At 33.0% G+C, this 21,997-nt stretch overlaps 1 protein-coding gene and 1 long non-coding RNA gene across 6 annotated transcripts; both read left to right on the forward strand.

Annotated features, from left to right (window-relative positions):
- Positions 1 to 1,811: 1,811 nt before the first annotated feature.
- Positions 1,812 to 7,149, forward strand: LOC102620884 (uncharacterized). Of its 2 annotated transcripts, none has more exons than XM_052433166.1 (12): positions 1,812 to 1,992; positions 2,161 to 2,269; positions 2,374 to 2,437; positions 2,548 to 2,649; positions 2,747 to 2,811; positions 2,955 to 3,071; positions 4,034 to 4,113; positions 4,201 to 4,417; positions 5,212 to 5,267; positions 5,702 to 5,830; positions 5,972 to 6,155; positions 6,766 to 7,149. In XM_052433166.1, the coding sequence occupies exons 1-12, from the start codon at positions 1,904 to 1,906 to the stop codon at positions 6,886 to 6,888; spliced, it is 1,335 nt and encodes a 444-aa protein (XP_052289126.1). In that variant the 5' UTR covers positions 1,812 to 1,903; the 3' UTR covers positions 6,889 to 7,149. The 2 variants fall into 2 exon arrangements, with proteins under 2 accessions (XP_052289126.1, XP_052289125.1); XM_052433165.1 differs by having other exon boundaries at positions 1,814 to 1,992; positions 2,946 to 3,071.
- A 9,583-nt stretch (positions 7,150 to 16,732) lies between these two features.
- LOC127900063 (uncharacterized) lies at positions 16,733 to 21,645 on the forward strand. 4 transcript variants are annotated; one of them, XR_008052071.1, is made up of 4 exons: positions 16,789 to 17,149; positions 17,237 to 17,332; positions 17,431 to 20,736; positions 21,285 to 21,645. It is a non-coding gene; the product is annotated as an uncharacterized LOC127900063 (long non-coding RNA). The 4 variants fall into 4 exon arrangements; XR_008052070.1 differs by having other exon boundaries at positions 17,237 to 20,736; XR_008052072.1 differs by having other exon boundaries at positions 16,790 to 17,767; positions 18,000 to 20,736.
- Positions 21,646 to 21,997: the final 352 nt, after the last annotated feature.

Here is a 21,997-nt window from a genome sequence, read left to right on the forward strand (position 1 = left end):
ATTATTTAAGTTCTTGGTTTTCGTATTGTTATTTAAGAAATTTAAAAATTAGATTAATGGGATATTACAACTTATAACAACTAATACGAAGTGGATTATAAAATTTTGAAAAATAATATAAATAAAAGAAAAGATCCATATATTAGGATTTTTAAGTAATATGTACTGCATTATTTATGTGGATGACAATTTTCCAATGAGGGGTAATTGAAGTTGCAATTAATGGCCGTACAATTTGGACTCAGCAATTAGTTGTTAAAATAATAATAATAATAATAATATGGCAGGTTAAATTAATCATATATCTGTATCACCGATACAAGTTTTTCATTACAATTCCTAAGTTCACAAGTAATACAAAGTGTAACATTAACGCACAATGGTTGGAGGGTAGCATTTATTTTATTTTAATTACAATTAGTTTATGAGTTGTTTTCATTTTATTATTTAAGTTATTGTGAAATAATATTTAGGTACAACAAGTATTGCACCATAACATTTTAGAACTAGGAATGACAAAATACGATTTTTTACTATTTTTCAGTTAATTGATGTATTAAATATTAATTTTGGGAGCTTGCTACGGTACATTATCTGTTACGTACACAGCCAATGGTGGAAGGACACACATGCACAGGAGGGGAAAATTGCTTACCAAATGCACCCTTTGTGGAGCTGGCTAAGGTGCAGCTGTTAGGTACGGCGTCTGCAACCTAGCCTTATCCTCAATTTTGTCCGTACTTTAAAGGGAAAAATTACATATGTTCTAATAAAACTTAATAATTTTCACTATTGTATCAAAAACCCAAAAAATTAAATAAAAGCTTACATTTACACAAAGAAGAAAAAAGCTATAACCTAAGTCTCCGTAATACATTTATTAAAATAATTTTTCAGTCAATTAAATATCAACTTAATTTTAATTATTAATTATTGTAACAAACAAACATATATACACACATGCAAACAATCACAGACATTTCAAAGTATTAAATATTTTTTTTCCAAAATAACGCAAAATTGGTATTTTATGTGTCAACTAACAATTAACTAATGGAAAAGCAGTAGAATACAAGATTCTGTAATTTTTTAATCATAAAATGTTAAGATGCGATACTTGTTGCACCTATTTGTTATTTCATAATAACTAAAGTAGTAAAAATTTATCGATATTTACAATTAAAAACCTATCAAGATCAACCTAAATCATTCTATTGTGGCACAATCTAAATTTATGCTCAACTTATTTTTGCAATTAGGAATTTATTGTGCCACAATCTCTAAATATCCAATTTCTCCAATATTTAGAAAGATATATCAATCATTACCCAAGTCTGGGAAAAAAAAGAGTCTACACTTTCTACGCAAGTTTTTGGCAAATGTGGTGAACAGTACTATCACATTGGTGAGGGCATTCAATGCGACAGCATCAGGAGGGCATCGGTTCAAATTTAAATTATCTTCCTACATTTGTGGTAGATATTGATATATCTCTCCATGTATTGGAGTAAGATAGAGGTCACGCTATTTTGTTGGTGAAAATTTTCAAACAATGGTTGATAGACCTCTAGACTGTGCTATAAAATATATAAATTCAGACTTTCTGTAGATTTGAAATTTAATTATAGTGCCAACAGTAACCTTCTATTTATTAATCTTAAAATCTAATCCAATCCCACAATTTATCCAAGTTCCCAAACATAATCTAAATAAAAAGTTGTCCAAAATTTTGACTTCAGCAAGAAAAAATCAAAGGGCTTATTATAAATCCAATCTTAAAAGAAGCCCGGCCCAGGATCTGAGCTCTCGTGTTTTTCCCATTTTTTAAATTTCCCTCAAAAAAATAGTGTTTAATGTGAATTCAGAGTGAGAAAAAGAAAAAAAAAATCAAATTTTGACAAAAATGGGAGACGGAGACGCCATGGAAGTGGAAGTGGAAGCCACTGCTACTCCTTCTTCTTCTTCACCTCTCGATCTCCACTCTCTTTGCAGGTATATATATATATATACGTTCATCGCCATTTTTTTAATTTTTAATTTTTTTATTTTTTTATTTTTTTATTTTTTTATTTTTTTATTTTTTTATTTGTAAAAAATATTATTGTTACTTGAACTTAATTTTACTTAATGTTTATATATATTTTTTTTTTCAATTTGTAGTGAAGTAAAAGAGTTGATGGAGATCCAAAGAAGTGGCATTGAAGATGAACCGAATACAGTGTCTTCGGATTCGGAAAATTTACTCAAAGAATATGCTCACGATTTCGAGGCAATTTCGTAATTCTTATTTTTTTTTATTCTTTTCTCTTTTGAACAATTTTTTTATATTTTAAATTATTTTTTAAATTGAAATAATAAATCATTATTGTGCAGAGCAAAGTGAAGGAAATTATCACAGAGTACGCCGACGTTAGCTTCTTGGGAATTGAAGATTTAGGTGAAGAGAACCTCTTTCACCCTTTTAAAACAACTCATTTTTTGAATATCAGTGCTGCTGTATAAATTTTTATATTGAAATGTATTAAGGAGATGGAATTTGTGATGCAGATGCTTATTTAGAGCACTTGAAAGAGGAGCTGAAGACCGTGGAGGCCGAGAGCAGTAAAATCTCTAATGAAATTGAGACTCTTACGAGAACGCAAGTCGAAGGTGAGATTTTTTTACTTACTAAGGTCGTGTCTCTGAAGGCATTATGTTTATATTCTTTGCATATGCAATATGGTTTTTTTTTTTTGGTTGGGTGCAGATTCTAATAGACTGGAGAGTGATCTTGAGGAGTTAAATTGCGCTTTAGATTTAATTGCATCAGAGGTTGGTTCTCCAATTGACAAAAGTGTTTTTACTATCTGTTTTAAACTTTTTTTCATTGTCAGTAAACTTGTATTGACCCATGCCTGTATTTTGACTAAAGTAGTTGATAATGGCTTTTGTGTATTATCTGGTAGGGTTCACAGAATGCAAAAGAGGATAGACAAGTTTTTTGTCCTGCACGTGCAGAAGATCAAGTTTGTCCTCCACACACAGAAGATCAATCAGATTTGATAAAAATTCATGAAGACCACAGATTTGAGGTTTTAATCTCAAGCACTTCTTCTATCACTCTGTTTGAGTCATTTCTACAGCATTAATAGCACTTGCAAAAATATATAGCATTTGTGTCATCTATTCATTCTCTTGTGAATCTACAAAGATTTCAAGTTTCCTGGTTTATCTTTGACACAAAATGTTATCACTATGTCGCTGTGACATATTTGTTTCTGAAACTTTGCTTAAGAGAAATATCAAAGAGAATTTTCATGGGGTTCTTTGCAATTGAGTTTCCAGCATCAATTTTTTTTTTCAATTATTATTAGTATGTTCTAAGGGATTTAAAATGAATTATGCAATGTAGAAACACTTGTTTGTGAAACTGCTAAAATTATTGGTACCAATTTCTATGAATATGAATAAAGTAAATGAAAGGTAAATGGAAATGATGCAGTGACTGCTTCTACACATCTATTTTTCCTTATCCTTTAGAGATCATCTTCTGTCCTTGGTCCACACTTGCTAGGAAGGGGAAATAAGAAATCATATTGAGTTCCTCTTACACTGAAGTTTACATTTGACAATTGAATTTAAAATAACCAAACTTCAGTAGAATAGGAAAATCCTGATAGTTTGGCCTTGTTGGGAAGCATATGGATGAACTTTCTTTTCTACTTTCCATCATGACATGTGATTTAATAATATTTGATACTTAGTATCGGCATTTTTTGTAGGAATGCACTTCATGAAAAATGACAACTTCTAAAATTTCATGTGATATTGGAATGTCGAATGGGATATTTCCTCTTATCGTTTGGATTTTTCTTTTTTACCCTTCTCTTTATTAGCTTTTAGGGGTATGGCTGTTTGTGTGCTGCCTTTTTACTTTAGCTTGGTGCTTTTGTTTTATTGAAGAGATTTTTCATTGATGAGAAGAATGTAATTGTTTAGTCCAATGTGTTGTACTTCACTAGTTATTTGATAATAATTTCTTTGTACTTTTCAGATTTTAGAACTTGAAAGTCAGATTGAGAAGAACAAAATAATTCTTAACTCCTTGCAAGATCTTGATTTTGTACTTAAAAGGTTATTCTTTAACTTCGTGTTTTAATTATCTGTATCTTTTATGTGTTGTACTGTTGCCTTTTAGATGCTTGCTTTGTTAATTTTCAGGTTTGATGCAGTAGAACAGATCGAGGACACGTTGACAGGTCTAAAGGTCATTGATTTTGATGGAAAATGTTTTCGGTTGTCAATGCAAACATATATTCCAACATTAGAAGAATCATCGTTTCAGCATAAAATTGAAGATGTAATTGAGCCATCAGAAGTGAATCATGAGTTGCTTATAGAAGTTATAGATGGGACAATGGAAATAAAGAATGTGGAGGTATGGCATGCTTTGTGCTTTCCCAACATGAAATCATTCCATTACTTCATCTATATTTTCAGTATATACAATGAAGTATTTTCAGTATTACTTTGGCATCAAAAACTTATTACCATTCTAACATAACGCATATTTTATGAAATGAGCTCATATGTTGTTTTTGGAAAATGTTAATAAAAGTTGAAACATCATTAGGAGAAGTCACCTAAACATGAAAAGTCACTGTGAGTTCCAAAGCTTTGAAAGCTGAAATCTTGATATCTGTTTTGTTATTGTTGGGGATTCCGTTTCTATAGAGTATTGAGTTTTATTTGGGTTCTTATACTAGGTTAGAGGATTTGATTTGGGTTCATATACTTGTTGGTTTCCCTATCATGGTATTAGATATTGACCATGTTTTGGCTCATTTTGAGGATCTTCTTCCTTTTCACAATGTCTATGTCACCACTATTTTTGGGTTCTTTTTTCTTATAACTTTGAGGTCATTGTAATTACCTGTCCATTTTGTCATGTTTTGTGGATTCTTTTTTGCTCTATGCCTTTTGGGCTTTTCCACATATTAGCTTGAGCCTAGGTTACTTTGCTATTAACTATTTGGAAATTTTGAGTGCTTCGCTCTCTTCAAAATCCAGGGAATATGGTACTTGTACCACATCAATACCTGCTGTTTGTACCATAATTGGCCAGTAAATTGATGTTTCTTTTCTTTTCAGTCCCATGAGCATTAAGATTCAACATTTGCAATTATTTAGACCTGTTGACAATCTGCAAATGCTTATTTCAATATTCTGCAGATGTTTCCGAATGACGTACACATCAGTGATCTTGTTGATGCTGCAAAGTCTTTCAGGTTTATTTTCTTGTGAATTTCTTTCAATGTTTAATCATACAGTGTATCTTATATATACATTTTTTTTGCTAATTCATTTTGTGAACTACAATGGAAATTACTAAATTAATGGAAAACAAGAAGGAACGTTACACTTTAAAAGCTGTGCACCACAGGCTATACAGGCCCGAGCTAGTTGCTATGATATATATTGCTTACCATCTGCATAATCAAGTGACGAAGTTAGTTCATGTTGTTTGATTATTTGGATCAAGTCATTAGAATTAATATTTGCATTCTAGGAATGTAGGAAATACCAAAAGCACATAACTGTTGTATACATGTGATGAAAGGAAGTAAATTCATTCATTTTTAATTTTTTCCTGGAACCTGATGTGCTTTGTTTTTTGAGTTGCCTTAGTTTAACGCAAACATAATATGCTGTAATGACGCAGGCAATCAGGTACACAGTTGGATTCGCTGGAGACAAGTTCTTCACTACAGTGGTTCATAAGAAATGTTCAAGATAGAATTATTCTAAGCACTCTAAGACGATTTGTAGTGAAGACTGCCAATAAATCAAGGTGAGAATGCTGCATTTTTGGGTAACATCTATGTAGTTTTGATGATCTAATCTTTGGTACAGATATATAAAGATAGTTATTAGGCCAACTTGTAAGGTTATTATTTTGAAAAGTCTTATGTTGACATTGTTCCAATTACAGGCATTTGTTTGAGTACTTTGAGGGAGATGAGATGATTGTTGCTCATTTGGTTGGAGGAGTTGATGCATTCATAAAGCCGTCACAAGGTTGGCCGCTGTCAAATTCTCCATTGAAATTAATTTCTCTGAAGAGCTCAGATCATCATTCCAAGGGAATTTCTTTAAGCTTCTTTTGCAAGGTCGAGGTAAGCAGATCCATGATTGATAGTCTCTTGTTACCTGTATTATTAGGAAATTGACTTTCAAAATTTTAACATTTTTGGTGCTTTTGTTAGGGTGTTTGTTGCCGAATTCTGAAAATGGTTTGTTGAGAAAGCATAAAGAGTTGTGTGTGTTTTACAGGTCGTATTTTTCAAAAATACAAAATATCTGAGTGGTTTTGAGTCTCAGAATTGCTTTTGAAAAAAGAATTATGGTTTTCAAAATATAGTAGCCAGATGGTAACAAATCAAGTTTACACTGCTCATTGTGTCCCAATTAATTTCTAAACAATTACTCACCCTTGGCTAGTGGGAAAAAGATAAACTGGTACATGAAAGGGAAAAAGGAAAAATGAAAATAATTATGATTTGCTTGAAAGCCAACATTTAACATCAATCATGGTTTCGGTTGTTTTGGTTTTGAAATTCTTTCTTACAATATGACTATATTCACAGTTTTTTATGTGTATCATAGTGAACTCAACAACAATTTGTACTATATGTTGCTAAGTGCGTGTCTAGGTTCTTTGTCTTACCTCACATCCTTCAAGTTTGAACACTCATATTTCCTCACTGATTGATTTCAATTCATTAGGAAGCAGCAAATTCCTTGGATGTACAGATTCGGCAGAACTTATCAAGCTTTGTTGATGGTGTTGAAAAGATACTTTTGGAACAAATGCGTGTGGAACTCCATTATGATAATGCTTCCGGCTAACGGCTGCACGCCGTACCCCAAATGCATTTTTGGTAAGTTCAAATATCAGTATATCACTGATACCATTATTAAATTATTATATAAATGTGTTGTATAACCAGCTCAAATTTTCCAGAAATTGCCTGTAAAAATACCAACTGAATCAGATATTGTGAAGTTTAGGCAAGTCAATACCATTTTGTCACCATCTTCTGTATATAAAATGCTTGTCAAATTTTATTCGCGTGGTTTTTATGCCCAGTAAAGATTTGATTTTCCTGATGTAGATTTCTAATATAGAGCAATATTGAAAATGTACATTGGATTCAAAAAATACTAGATCTCCACCTGCCTAAGCTAATTGTTGAAAGAAATCCAAAACTCAGGGTAGCAAATATTTCTGGAATTTCTCATAGATTCAAACCCATAGCTAATGGTAGAGGAAGGTTAGCTTGATTTGGTCAACTGAAATATTATTCGGAAAATGAAAACGGTTATGTTTCTTTCTTTTTTGTTCTTTCTCCTTATTTCCTATGATATTTTTATGCACCGTTTTTAGGAATGTATAACTTGTAAAAAGTTGTCATGTTATTTGACCTATTCAAATTACATTCTTTTGAATGGTGAACCCAAAAAAAAAAAATTGATGCTCTTTATTTTTCCCCCCACTCAATAAAAACTACTAAAGAGATTTTTTATTTGCAATTATCTACCGCTATATATTGAGCCTGCACTTTCTAAGGGTTTGGCTTTTCTTTTATAATTAATTATACTTATGTAATATTTTATTTGTATCAAATGATATTTATTTATTATTTTTGTCTTATTAATATATTTATATTTATTTGGGTTGTTACTACCAAAGGTATAATATTCATTTTTAAAATTAAGGGGGTTTATATGAGCATTTAAGTAAATCTTAAGGGTGTGCGTGGTTTTTTTTTTTTTTAAATAAGGGAACGCGCAAAGCTTAAATTTATGTTTTATTCTTTACCTTCCCAAGATTTGAATTTTGTAGCCAGCCAAATAAAACATTTTGAAAACTACTTGGTCAATTTTTATTTATTTATTTTTTTAGTAAACTTTCATTTAAAATACAATAATAATAACAATGATGATGATGATGATGATGATTATCAACGTAATTTCGAAACAACTTGTTTGACAAACAATTCTAGCTTTACTCTTTTTAATAACTCTTTGGGAGCTTTATGGTACGTTTACTAAACTGAAATTGAAATGGGTTGTAATCTGAATGGACAAGAATGAGAATGGTTTGTAATAGGAATAGAATAGAAATTAGAAAAAGTTGTTTACTTAAATTGTGGTAATTGAAATCGGAATAAGTTGGATTACTATTAATGTGTTTATTTTGTCTTAAAATTAAAATCAGAATGAATTAAATTATAGCAAATTATTAAAAGGTATTTAATAAGCTATTATCATAATTATTATTTTATATATTTAATTGTAGTGATTATTTATATAAAAAATATTATTAATAATTATTGTTAATAACATATTAATATATTAATTAATTGTAAAAAATTTAATTAATTAATTTCTAATAATATATTAACATATCAATTAATAATAATATTACTATTATTAGTTAATTAATTATAATAAAATATTAAATATAGTGATTATTTATTCAAAAATTATTATTATTATTAATTATTGTTAATAAACATTAATATATTAATTCATTATAGTAATATATTAATTCATTATAATAATTATATTAATAATTATTATAATAATATATTAATTAACTAGAATTGACTAATTGAGGACAAAATGCACATTTTTTATTTTGGTTGGGGGAGATAAAATAGTCATTCTTGGGAATAGGAGATTCATTTCCACCACTCCCTTAAGAGTCAATCTCTCATTCCTCATTTTCAAATTATGGTGGGCCTCATGATTCCGATTCAATTCGCAACTCTAATTTGTAAAGTAAACTTTATTAATGATTGTGATTTTGGATACCATCTTCAATTCGAAAAGTAAATGCACCATTAATGTGAATGTACTCGACCTTAAAATTAAATATCCACTCACTTGCTATGTATAATATATCTATGTTTATCAAACATTAACATACTTTTAGTGATTCTATATTATAGGTTGTTGTATTTTTTTTTTTAAGATAGAGAGGTAAATAAATTTCAAATCATTTTTTTAATTTTTCAATGTATTAAATTATCTAGTATCCAAAAACCACTCAATTATGCTCTTGACTAATAGAGCTACAATCTCTTGATATAACTAAATCTTATCATTTATTTATTTGTCCATGTGCTCGTGATTATTGTCACCCATTAACGAATTCATGGTAGTTTTTATAGCAAATGGTTAAATATCTTAAATGTCTAAATATTCCGTAATAGTTATATACTACCACTCGCAAATTGATTTAATTGAACAAAACTTCTTCAAATGGTATTATAGAAGAGAATGGTCAAACATATATGCAGAACCTCTTTTTGGTTTAAAAATTTGAGAAACACACACCAAATCTTTTTTCTATTTTTTTCTTATGTTGATTTAGATTGATCATGAGAAATTTTAGAATATATCAAAGGTAAAATAACTCAAACTACATATATAAAACAACAAATTAATACATATAATAATATAGTTAAATTTTATATAAGTAACATTTATATGTTGGTTTTTCAAAATAAATACACACATGTCATGATATCATTTATTTATTATATAGTTGATATTGTACTTTAGATGTATTTAAAAAAATTTTGAAATAAGAGCATTTCATCCATTAATCTTGATATGCATTTAACTTAATCTATAATCCGATGCTTTAGTTTTTTTTTCTTTTTTTATAACTAAAATAAAACGTGTCATCCAATGAAGAGTACATACTAAATAAAAATTATTTTAATTATTTTAATATTAAATTTGTATTGATATTAAATTTTTTTATTCAAAATTATTTAGACCAATCAATCGATCTAGAGTTGACATGTGTTGTTGACACATGTTAGTGCGGGACTGGCTAACTTATTTTTTAATATTTAATAATTTTATTTAATATTCAAAATAATTTGAAAAACGTACATTATTTTATTTGTATTTTCATAAACATTATTTTTTATATTAATCAATCTCTCTAGTTATTATAGACAAAATGGTTGGTATGTTAATTTTTGAAACTAAGATATTCTCTGCGTACATTAATTGGAACAAAATTTAAGGATTTAGATATCGTTTTCTCTAATATTAATAATTAATACATATCAGAAAATTGAATTCTAGTCACGTCAAATATATACATTCATTGTTCTAATGAAACAAACATAACACATATGATTAATATCATCATATATCTAATTGTCTCTTGAATCTTTAAATTTTGCCTAATTAAATACACTTTGGTTACGATTATCATATAAATTCATGATCCTAAGCCATATATCTAGTTTTTGCATTTTGATTTAGTTTCCTCCAACACCCCAAGATTTTAATTTTCCTTCACTCATTTTCCACATAATTTTTACCTCTTTCAAACAAAAATTGAGGCCGATAGAGGGAGAGAAGAGAGCAGATTTCAAGATGAGTCGTATCATTGGAATATTCTTTTCACTTGCGGACGAACTCATTGGGTATCTATTTTTCGGAGACATTGTCAAAAAATTTGTGTTCTTAAAAGAAGAAGAAATTATTCATTTCGTTCATGGCAAGATATTTATAAAATTTGGGCAAGCAATTATTATTATTTTTATCGTTTCACAAAGTTAGAAACGTCCAAGTTTTCTATTTCATATATCATGCAAGTATTGAAGCAGCCTTGTTCATTCGTCCAAGGCATTTTGGTGCATTGGCATACATATTTTCATGGATTTAAAAAGGTTCAGAAATATCATGGATGCAGTTTTAAACTCATTATGTATTATGTTTGTGTTTGTGATTGATTTTTAAGTGATCACTCTGGCATGGATCATTAGGTTAGTGATATTCATTAGAATTATTATTTTTTTAATTTTTTAAAAAAATTGTTCATTAGAGTTGTAAATAGCATACAAATTATAGATTTGTGATCATGATTCTCAAGTTTGTTAAGTGTTATATTTATAATTAGTTCATATCACAAAAAAAATGGTTTTAAAATAGGAAAAATTTCTAGTGAATTCGTTTCTTAATTACCAACATTTCATTAATTAGATCTAACATAATAATCTGAAAATATTAAGTAGTTAGGGAAATCCAATTTACAACTCTCTAAGCAATAGAGAACAATTTGAAGCATATTTTTGCCATATGAAAATTTAACTCAATTAAATATCTCTTAATTTTAATTTTCCTTATATTAAAATGTCATTGACAATATTCATTTACTTCTTTTACTTTATGTTGTACAGGCCATTGGTGACATTCTTTTATCCACTGTAAGTTGTAATTTAGTTGCATCTCATTTTGATTGAAATTTTTTGAATTGATTGGATGTTAAACGACAGGTTTAATTGCGAATTAAACCATGCTTTCAATGTTAGAAATTTGAACTTCCTCCCAAGATCACTCTAAGCAATTTATCAAGCAACAAATTAACAGAAAAATTAAATGGAGAATACATCAATCACACAACACAAGATTTACGTGGAAAACTCCAAATTCGGAGAAAAACCACGGCCGTTGTCGAGAGACAACCAGAGAAAAATATTCACTATGTGGAAAATTATTACAACCACACTCTCAGAAATAAATTTCTCTCACCCAAGTCCCAAATACATAATCTTGAGAAATACCCCTTAACAAAGCAAATCCGTAATACCCATATTGAGGAGCCAAATGCTCCTTCAATATAACTACATGCTTAAGAATATTTCTCTCTCATGTTGGAAGCTCTCAATGCTTCACTTGCATTCACCAATTGAATGCTCTCAATTGGATTGCTTCTCTTGGATTTTGGATGCCAAGCTCTCAAATGAGAGCTTCCTTTTATAGGCAAGATTTTGCCTAAAATCAAGCTCACCAATCTTGATCAAAATTGGTGGCTTATCCATCAAATTTGATCAACAAATTTGGTCAACAAATTTGGTGGTTAAGCCACCAAATTTGAAGCTACCTTTCTTTTTTTCTCTTTTTTTTTAATCAATTTTCAACATTCAATTTTAAAATTTCATAAATGCTATTTTATATTTGTTTTCATAAATTTAAATGGGTATTATTCTGGTGTGAATTAATATAATTGAACAGATACATTTCATTGGAAACACTTGAGCGTCCTTCTGCGCCAGATTATAGACAATGGATGACTTATTGGATTATATTATCACTTGTAACAACATTTGAGATGCTTTGTTGGAAAACTCTCGGTTGGTATGTCTAATCTCTACTCATTATTTTATTATAAGGGTAAATGGTGGAACTCATGTAAATTGATGTTATCAAATTCTCTTAAATTTATGGAAAGCGTAAATTTCAAATTATTTTTCGTGAATTGACTATTTTTAAATTACTCTCTTCACTTTTGAAAACTTGAAGTTATCTTCATTTTTGTTTATCTTCATTCACTTTCCAAACGTAAGACAGATTATTTAAAGATAGTCAACTCTTAAGGTGAGTAATCTCAAATTTATCCATTCGAATAAGTCAATTTAAATGAAGGTTGAACAAACTGTACCCTTATTGCAATTATAAGTTAAAAAAATGAATAATTACACGCACACATTTTTACAGAGATAAATTCTCCAAATTTTTTTATATGTTTCTAATTAATTTGATTGTGTGACAGGTTTCCGGTTCCTAATTTTATTTGGGCATACTTGAAGCTCTTGATTTTCGTATGGCTAGCTCTGCCAATTTTCAATGGGGCTTGTTTTTTCTATGAGAAATTCATAAGAGTTTACTACAACAATTATGTGCGCAGGCACCTTAATAATATTATTGGCGTGTAAGTTTATCATAGAGCAAAATGTAATATTGTCAAACAACTCCATTTCATTTTATTTATATTTAGTCCTTTCGCAATTAACATTTTGCAACTGTCAGGTTATTTCAAATTGGGAAATACTTCTTGGCAAAACCCGGACCGCATATACAGAAAAAGCGGATCCGGGTTTCAGAATTTAAAACCCGGACATATTCGGGCACGGTCCGGGTTCAGCACTAAAAACCTAAAACCCGGACCCGGACCCGTTTTCCCAATAAAAAAAAAAAAAAAACTAAAACCAGTTACCCACCCAAACCCAAATCGCAAAAGTCAAAACACCCAAATCCGAAAGTCCCTAATTCCCCAAATCGTAAAACACCCAAACCCAAAGGCATAAGCAGCGACGCTGCCACCGTCACCGTCGGCTAGCACCCACCGTCAGTCCGTCACCTTCGCCCCTCGGCACTCGGCATCATCTCTTCTCGTTTGCATTTGCTGACTCGGTTTTGCTCAGTTGCGGCTGTAACGGGAGTCGTTCGTGCAGCGGCAGCAGCGCAGTGCAGCCCCCTCTGGCACCGTCAGCGTCAGCGCCACCGTCTCCAACTCTCCATTGCCACTTTGTCATCCACCATCAGTCCATCACTCTACCATCACAGCCACCACTACCAGCCGCATGTATTGATTTTTTTCCTTCCATATTTTGTCTTCCCAGTTGCATTTTTGCCGATTGCTTCTCTGTTGGTGTTGGCTGTTGCTGTTCGTGTTTATCTTCGGCCAATTTTGTGCATGGTTGCTGACTTGCTGTTGCTGTGAGGCTAAGTGGTTTTGACCATAGAATATGAGGAAAATATGGCCAATTTTGTGAGGGATCCTTATTGGCCTGCTCGTGTAATATACAATAGCACTATTGAAGTGGATTTTTAATCAATGCTGACAGCAAATTTTGTTAGTTATATCAGTCATGACTAAGCTTATTGTTTAATTAATTAAGTTGCTTGGTGCATGCCACTTACCATCTGCCGCTTTGACAATTATTGGATAACTTCTACCAATCTGTTACATCTTAAATTCTTAATCAAATTTATTTTCAATTTAAGATAGTTGTATGACTTTGCTAATTAAAAAGGAGCCATCGTTTATTTTCAATTTATTTTCAATCTGTTACATCTTAATAAAAATGAAAGTTTTTTTTTAAATAATTGTTTGCGGGCTTAGAAGCCCGGAAGACAAAACCCGGACCCGGGGCACGCCGGGCTCAAGCCCGGACCGGACATGCAAAAACCGGGTTTTGTCCGGGTCCGGGTTTCAATTTTTGGCATCCGGTCCGATCCCGGGTTGCACCAAACCCGGACCGGACCCGGGGTTTTGCCAAGTCTATTCTTGGAGGAGCAAAAATTAGTCCATAGAATATTATTTTTCAGTGAATTTTCAAGAAATCGGTTATTCATTTGTTACTCTTCGCAATACTGTTTATTATCCATTGTTTTACTGATTGTTGTTGCCGGTTCACTGTTGCTGTTTAGACTTATTTGAAATTTCAAATGGGACCTCTCTAAGTTACGTTTACCGTAGCTTACACTCAGTGATGCGATGGGTTGGCCAATAAATAGATGCCAAGTGAACAAAATAGCAATAAAATAAAACTGGTTTAAAAGGTTGGAGTCCAGTCACCAACATGTGTCAACGGGATAAATTCCTTTCTATAGCCGATCATGACAAAAGTTAACCATATCACACCATAACGTTAAGCAAAAGGGATTCTATCTCTTCTTCCAACCCAATCCTCCTCAAAATTCACTGCCAACCTCCACCACCGAATTCCAGCCACACGGATTTCATGATTCAAATCCAACTTCAAAGTCGGAGTTTTTATTCAGTTCCAAACAAAATCCAGATGGAAAACCCACCTTGGAGACTGCAAAATCAGTTTCTAGTTGTGATTCTTCTCTTCCCTCGGCCATTTTCTTGGAGTCAAAACAAAACCCAGATCAAGAAATTGATTGTAAAGAAAATTGCAGATATGAGTCTGTTTTTGCTTCTGTTCTTGTTATCGGCTTAGGGTTGTTGCGTGTTGATTGAAGGCTATGAGGGCTAAAAATTTTCTTGTGTTGAGTGAGGCGAAATGAAGTGAAACGAAGAAACAGAGAGGTGAAATAGGGTGCAGATGAAAACTAAAATTCACAAGTTCATAACCTAATTAATACTTTATTAAACATATACCTACACAAGTTGGAGCATGGGTTTCTTTCATCAATTCGAAGCTTAAGATTAGAGCATGAAAGGATCAAAATTTACAACTTCATCACTGTTCATCGAATCAAATTAAATGGATAAAAAATTGAATACATAGAAAATTCTTGGACCGAATTAATTGCAAAATCGCGATTCAAAATGCAAAGAATGGATTGAAAAAAGAGAAAAAAAAGAGTAAATTTGATAAGGCACGGGAAGCAAAACTAATGACGGGATAGAAAGATTTATGCATTAGTTTTACAACAAAATTTGTTCATGGATTACACAAGCTATAAAGCATGGGAAAATCTAAATAAAAAGGGGATTGAAATCAAGTTATAAAAATTGTATTTACCCAGTTAAATTTTTTGCAGAAAATTGCTTCGATTGAAGAAGAAAAAGAGACAAGGGATAAAAAGAAATTTTATTCTTTTTCTAAGAATAAACCGTTTGGTCAAGTAGCCCGTCCCTTAAAATAACCAGTTCAGCCGGTTTACCACTTAATATTACTTTTTAAAATTTTAATGTCATCCGTTGGATCTAAATTTGAGCATATTCAACGTCTCAGATTCGTTGGACTGTAGGTTACGTTAAACGTAACTTAGGGATTGCCTTTCAAATGAGTTATTTTGACTCATATTTTCAACAATAATGAGGGAAACCCACATGTAGAATCAATTGCTAATAACTCCTATAGCAAAATGTATCCATTTCCAGCCATTGGTCCATTGATAGAAAAAGATCAATGGATGATTATGCGAAAAAAATTCAAGCTACACTAGTATCACCCAGATTATAATTAATCAATCACATTTAGTTTCATTACCTTATGTTAAACTATTTTCGTTAGACATATTTGATATAATTATTTTTTTCTTTCTCCCATTTCAAACACTCGAAAAAGCCCCAAAAAAAATTAAAATTAAAAGTTGGTAATTGACTCCCGGAAAAATATCCACCGTCCACCCGTTTTTTACACCTTTTTAAAAAATACACAATTCTTTTATTTTTTGACTGGAATCCGCCTAAAGTTACATTTTGTTTCACTTTTCCACTTCCGTTTGGAATCCGTTAAGAAAACTTACGGAAACTTAAAAAAATGACCATTTTATCCCTCAAAACGAAAATTATAATTTCACCTTAAAAATTATCAAAAATAATCAGATTAAATCTAATTATTTTTCCCATCAGTAAATAAAGAAATTAATTCCACAACCATCAAATGCAGGTTTTTTTTTTAAATATGTCTGTAATTAGAATGCTAAATTATAAAAGTAGTATTAAAAATAGCTCAATCTCGCAAATCATCAATTGAATTTAAAATAAGTAGAGTTTTATTATTCATTGAGTTATAATCTCTAGTATTTAAGATTTTTGTATACTTTATTAACGTACCAATAATGATATTCATTATTAAATCTGATTATTTTTTACTTTTTTAGGATGAAATTATAATTTTTATTTTAGGGGTAAAATAATCATTTTTTTAAGTTTCCGTCAATTTTTTTAACGGATTCCAAACTGAAGTGGAAAAGTAAAATAAAATATAATTTTAAGTAGATTCTAATAAAAAAGTAAAAAATTTATATATTTTTTTAAAAAAAATATAAAAAATAAGTAGAGGGTAGATATTTTTCCTTAAATCTATTCCGCATAACTTCAAAAAGCAAACATCATCTTCTTTTAATATTGTCTGACAAATAAAGGACCGTCACGTGGATATATTATCTGAACGCCACGTGTTCTGGCGACAGAAATGATCTGACTGAAGTGGGAAGTCAATTTTGCTTTACTTTACTGTGTTCATCTCTAAGACTCTAATCAATAACAGTCCCCTTGGACTTCCTCTTACACTTTGTTGCTGAGTTTGCTAGAAATTTTTTTTTTACTCATTATTATTATTATCTCTTATTTATCTGTATTAATTTTTAATTGTTTGATTCTTGGAATATTATGCATGAAATTTTCCATACTGGGAACAAAAACAAGACAAATAATTGACTACTCAACAGTATAATTGAAAATTATTAAAAAAATAAGAGGAGATTAGAATTAGACAGATCATTTTGTAATGATTTGATTTGTTCCAAAATATTAAAGCATGTGAAGAATTTCACGTAGCGTTCCCCTAGCTAAGTTGCAGGATCCTCTGAGGTTGGTTAACTTTTTTTTTTTTTTTTTTAAAGTTTATTAGAGGTGTGCAAAGCCCAAATTAATTTTTTAACTCTCAACTTTTCTTAGAATTTGAGATATTGGGTTATTAATTTCGAGCCGTTTCACATCGTTAGAGAGTGGGGTCCAGACGCATTTTTAGGTGCAAAGCGCAAGAAGGAAATTGTAGGATCCTCTTCATCTGCATTTTTGTTTTCCAGTTATGACAGCAATGTTGCTTCAGTGCAGATAATTTTTTTTATTTTGTTCTGCTATTTATTTAGAAATGGAAGGACGCAGGTGGGAAGATCTTGATGAGGACCGTTTGTTGAATGTGCTTGGAAGAGTTGGCATGGAGTCACTAATATTGGATGTCCATTTTGTAAGCAAGTCATGGCACAGAGCAAAGTTTCGATCCATTTATTTGGGAAAAACTTGTTTTTCCTTCCTCTTACAGGTCCATGTTACATAAATTTAAGCAAGCATATGGAATCAAGGTAAAGACTAAAGACTTCCTCTCAATTTATAAAGCTCATAGTTGATCGCAGCTGTGGAAATGCTACTGTTCTTATTCCTCCACACTGTTGCTTAACGGAGAGTTTGTAAGTATGCTGCGACTAAGTAAGTTTTCCAAGCTCCCTTCGAAATTAAGTTTATACCGGAAGTAATCAAAAAAGAAGACACGGAGCTTTTTTATTCTTTTTTTTTTATTATTTCTTGTCTTTTGTATTTGCTCTTCCCTCATGGCTCATACCAAGGCATTTGGTGCAATTAGCACATGCTCTTTTTTGTTTGATAATGTTTAGTAGCATTTTATTGAATCAAGTGAGATGACAAATTATTATTTTTTTAGGTGTCCAGCCTGAAAATTTTGGGCTTGTATCCTATTCTTTGCCTGTACAAGATATCTGTAATCCCAGGACTCGAACAATACTGGAGGAATTTGGAAGGTTTAATTCTTGGAATGTCCAATGACATGAGAGCAATCCTGACCCAAATCTGCCTCAACTGCAAGAACTTTAGCTGGGTTATATGCTCATGGAGTTCTTATTGGAAAAAAGGAGGCATCAGCCATTGTAACTTTCCTCCCTAAGATTAAGCAATTGTATCTGGGTTAGGTGTGCATGGATCGGGAGTATCTAGTGATTATACTGCAGGGATGCAAAGAACTTGTGTATTTAGGCCTCCCTGATTGTGTAGGTTTTAATGTTGATACTGAGATTTTGAAACTCACTTCTTATATCAGTACATTCAAGTATGGATGTTCAACAGCCAAACCTAATGATGATGATGGTTGAGTATGATGATGTAGCTTGATCACTATGATGACCTGGTTGAATATGGTTGTAGTTCAGGTTATGAATTAGTTAGCCTATTGTCACGGGATGAGTTTTGTTGCGCAGCAACCCATGCGGCACTTAGACGACTTCTAACACACAAGTTGCTAAGTAAACCTTTTCGAACTTCTTAACTAGCTAAACAATAATGCTTTGTGGAAATCCTAAGAGAAGCAAGAGCATAATAGCCAAATATAATTATATTACACACTTAAAAGTATATATTACAAGAGAGCTTTACAAGAGATGTAGAGAGCTTGTGTGTGTTGGATTTTGTCCAAATGAGGAGTGCCCACCCATATTTATAGGTGTGGGAGTGCTAGGTCTAGAGAGTTCCTAGCCACTTGCATAAATATCTAGGGACCTAAGTGGAGAATCCTAGAAACTTCTAACCTATGTACAATTTGTAGAGAATTCTAGATCTTGGGCCATGCTAGGTGATTTGCTAAGCGCACTACAGTTGGCTAGTTGTGTTGGCAGTCCATTTATAAGCGCAACCCGCTTCTAAGTACATCCCGCCTTTTGTGCTAAGCGCATCCCGCTTTTAAGCGCACTCCACGTCTAGGCGAACTTTTGCTAAGTTGACTCATGTCCGCGGATTTAACCTCCGGTTGCGGGAGATTTGAGCGGCCTGTGACAATCCTCCCCCACCTATGCTAGCGGCATTCTCGTCTCAATCTCGTTTTTGCTTTTTTGGACTTGTTCTGCGATTTGCCATTGGTCCTCTTCGCGTTCCCATGTGGTTTTGCGTTTGGGGAGGTTCCGCCACTTGTGTTGCGTGGGTCGTTTCCTTGGTGTTGCGGCGTCCCTTGTTGTGCTTCCGCAATTCCTCTTGCTTGGGTGGCTTTGCGCGTTGCTTCAACACTCGTCTCGGTGGAAGCTTCAGAGGCATAACGTCCTTGCCCTTGTTGTGGACGGCTCGTGCTTGTTGTGGGACTTGGCTTGGAGGGCTTTTGGAATCCTCTCCCTTGTCGTGTTGCCAGATGAAGACTAAGGGGCTGGGATTCTTCTTGAATCCTCGTCTGCATTGCATGATCGAGAGCGCCTTTCCGCAAGCTGTGCGCGCTCGACCTGTACTACGCATGCTTTACTCCCATTGAAGATACTAAGGGAGTTCGTGGCTTAGAAATGTGTTGCACTTAGAAATAGACCGCCAACACAACTAGCCAACGGTGGTGCGCTTAGCAAATCACCTAACATGGCTCAAGATTTAGAATTTTCTATAAATTGTACATAGGCTAGAAGTTTCTAGGATTCTCCACTTAGGTCCCTAGATATTTATGCAAGTGGCTAGGAACTCTTTAACACTCCACCACCTATAAATATAGGGGGACACTCCTCATTTGGACAACACCCAACATACAAGCTCTCTACATCTCTTGTAAAGTTCTCTTATAATATACTTTTAAGTGTGTAATATAATTATATTTGACCATTACGCTCTTGCTTCTCCTAGCATTTCCACAAAGTATTCTTACTTAGCTAGTTGAGAAGTTCGGAAAGACTTACTTAGCGACTTGTGTGCTAGAAGTCGTCTAAGTGCCGCACGGGTTACTGCATAACAAAACTCATCCCGTGACAAATGGTATCAAAGCCGCGCTTGTCATCTCTTGAAGCCCTCGTTGCGAGCTCGCCAAGCGCTCCAATGCCGCACCACCCCAGGTCCCCAACCTTTTGGGCGCAAGGGTCAACAAGCAGGACGGGTTTTCACACCCCCAAGCGTCTGCACGCGAGTCCTCTCCCCGGATTGAGGACGAGTAGGCAGAGAGTTCATGGGTGAGATTGACAAGGTGATCTTCACGTTTGCGCGCGGAAGTGCACATTTGCGAGGCGTACTCTTCATGCATGAGGACGTGCATGGTCGTGGTGGTGGGAGAATGTCGCGGACCGCAATCGTGACACCCAAGATATGCGCTTGTACGCTAGTATTGATGATGGTTGTGTTGACTGTTGGAGACGTGCTTCAGGGGCGTGCGTGTGAGGAATACAATGGTCCTAGATTCCTTGGAGTTCAGGCAGGGCGACCCGGTTGAGTTTGGGGAGCTTGTCGCTAGTCGAGGACTTAACGTTGAAGGGGGATCTAGGCGAAGCCTTGCACACACTGGTTGGGAACTGGAGTCATTCTCCTGATGAGCGTAAGGCAAGGCGAAACCAGTCGATATTGTGCCGCTTCCACTAGGCTTACTCTCGTAGTATGGGATGCAGGAGTGCCGCACGGGCTCGAAACGTCTCGTCCCGTGACACTATGCCATGGTAATTTTTTCTGCATGCTTCTCGATATGTTGGCAAAAGTTCTAAATTTCATGCATTCTCCTACATGCTATATATTGAACACACACACACACCCACACACACACACACACACATATCTGTCTATCTACGAATCTTCTCAATATGCTGGAAAAAGTTCTAAATTTCATGCATTCTTCTAAATGCTATATATTGAACACACACACACCCACACACACATACACATATATCTGTCTATCTACGTATCTATCTTAGCTTCATATCTATGAATATCTATCTTATTTTGCTGTCAAAGCTTGTCAAAATGCGCACACGTGCGCATATATTGCTCATTTTTTATGTGCTATCTGAGTGTCAAAGATTGATATTCAAGCTTTAGGTCTGATTTATAGCTTGTGTTGGTACTGAATTTGAGTGGAAAACTGGATGTCTTGATATTTCCACTTCAATATTACCAAAATAATTCTTTCAAAAGTTTTTACAGTCATCTGCTTGAGTTTTAGCTGTCTGTGCTGTCATCTTAGAATCAATTTCATTGTATCACTTAATAGCTCTGAAAAGGTTGGATCCGAGAAGCATTGGCCTGTACTCAGGATTTTGAAACCAGTGGATATGCCAACGTTGCTAAAGCAGTGAATTCTGTGAGATAATAGCCTTCCAAAAGCCAGGGGATGAGCCTTCAATAGAGGAGCATATGAAGCATTTGACCTCTTCTCCTCAACCTCAACCGAGGAAAGGTTATTTGAGAAGCTATCGGAACTAGATGTACTTTTAACATTATAGCATTATTTGAATATGAAACTTCGTTGAGAGTGAGCTAGAAAATCTTAAGTTGATTTGAATCTGTGTTGGAATGTTTATTCAGTTGATTTGATTTCCTTGATGAAATGGCAAAATTGCAGTTGTCTGAGAGTGGAGCGAGTAGAGTATCTTCAGTTAAAATTCTGTCCGTACAATTTGAATGGCTTCATGATTTTTGTTCATGAAAATTCCTTTTCTTCTTTCAATACTACTTTCTTTATCCCTAAAAACAATGGCCATTTGGAAGTTGTGATTGTATAACCTTGTGTCGCTCCATCAACGAAAGTGATCACAATCTGACTTAAGATATCAAATGTCTAATAGTCACACAGGCGGAAACACTAATCAATCAAATTAGATTCCAGCTCTTCAATATTGCGTGATTTGACAGTTTAGATTATCTTTAGCACACGACATGAGTCCCAATAGTCAGAGTGTAAAAGCCTTTTATCACTGTCAAAAT

This window comes from Citrus sinensis, chromosome 9, assembly GCF_022201045.2.
Source record: "Citrus sinensis cultivar Valencia sweet orange chromosome 9, DVS_A1.0, whole genome shotgun sequence".
In the NCBI taxonomy this organism is placed as follows: domain Eukaryota; kingdom Viridiplantae; phylum Streptophyta; class Magnoliopsida; order Sapindales; family Rutaceae; genus Citrus; species Citrus sinensis.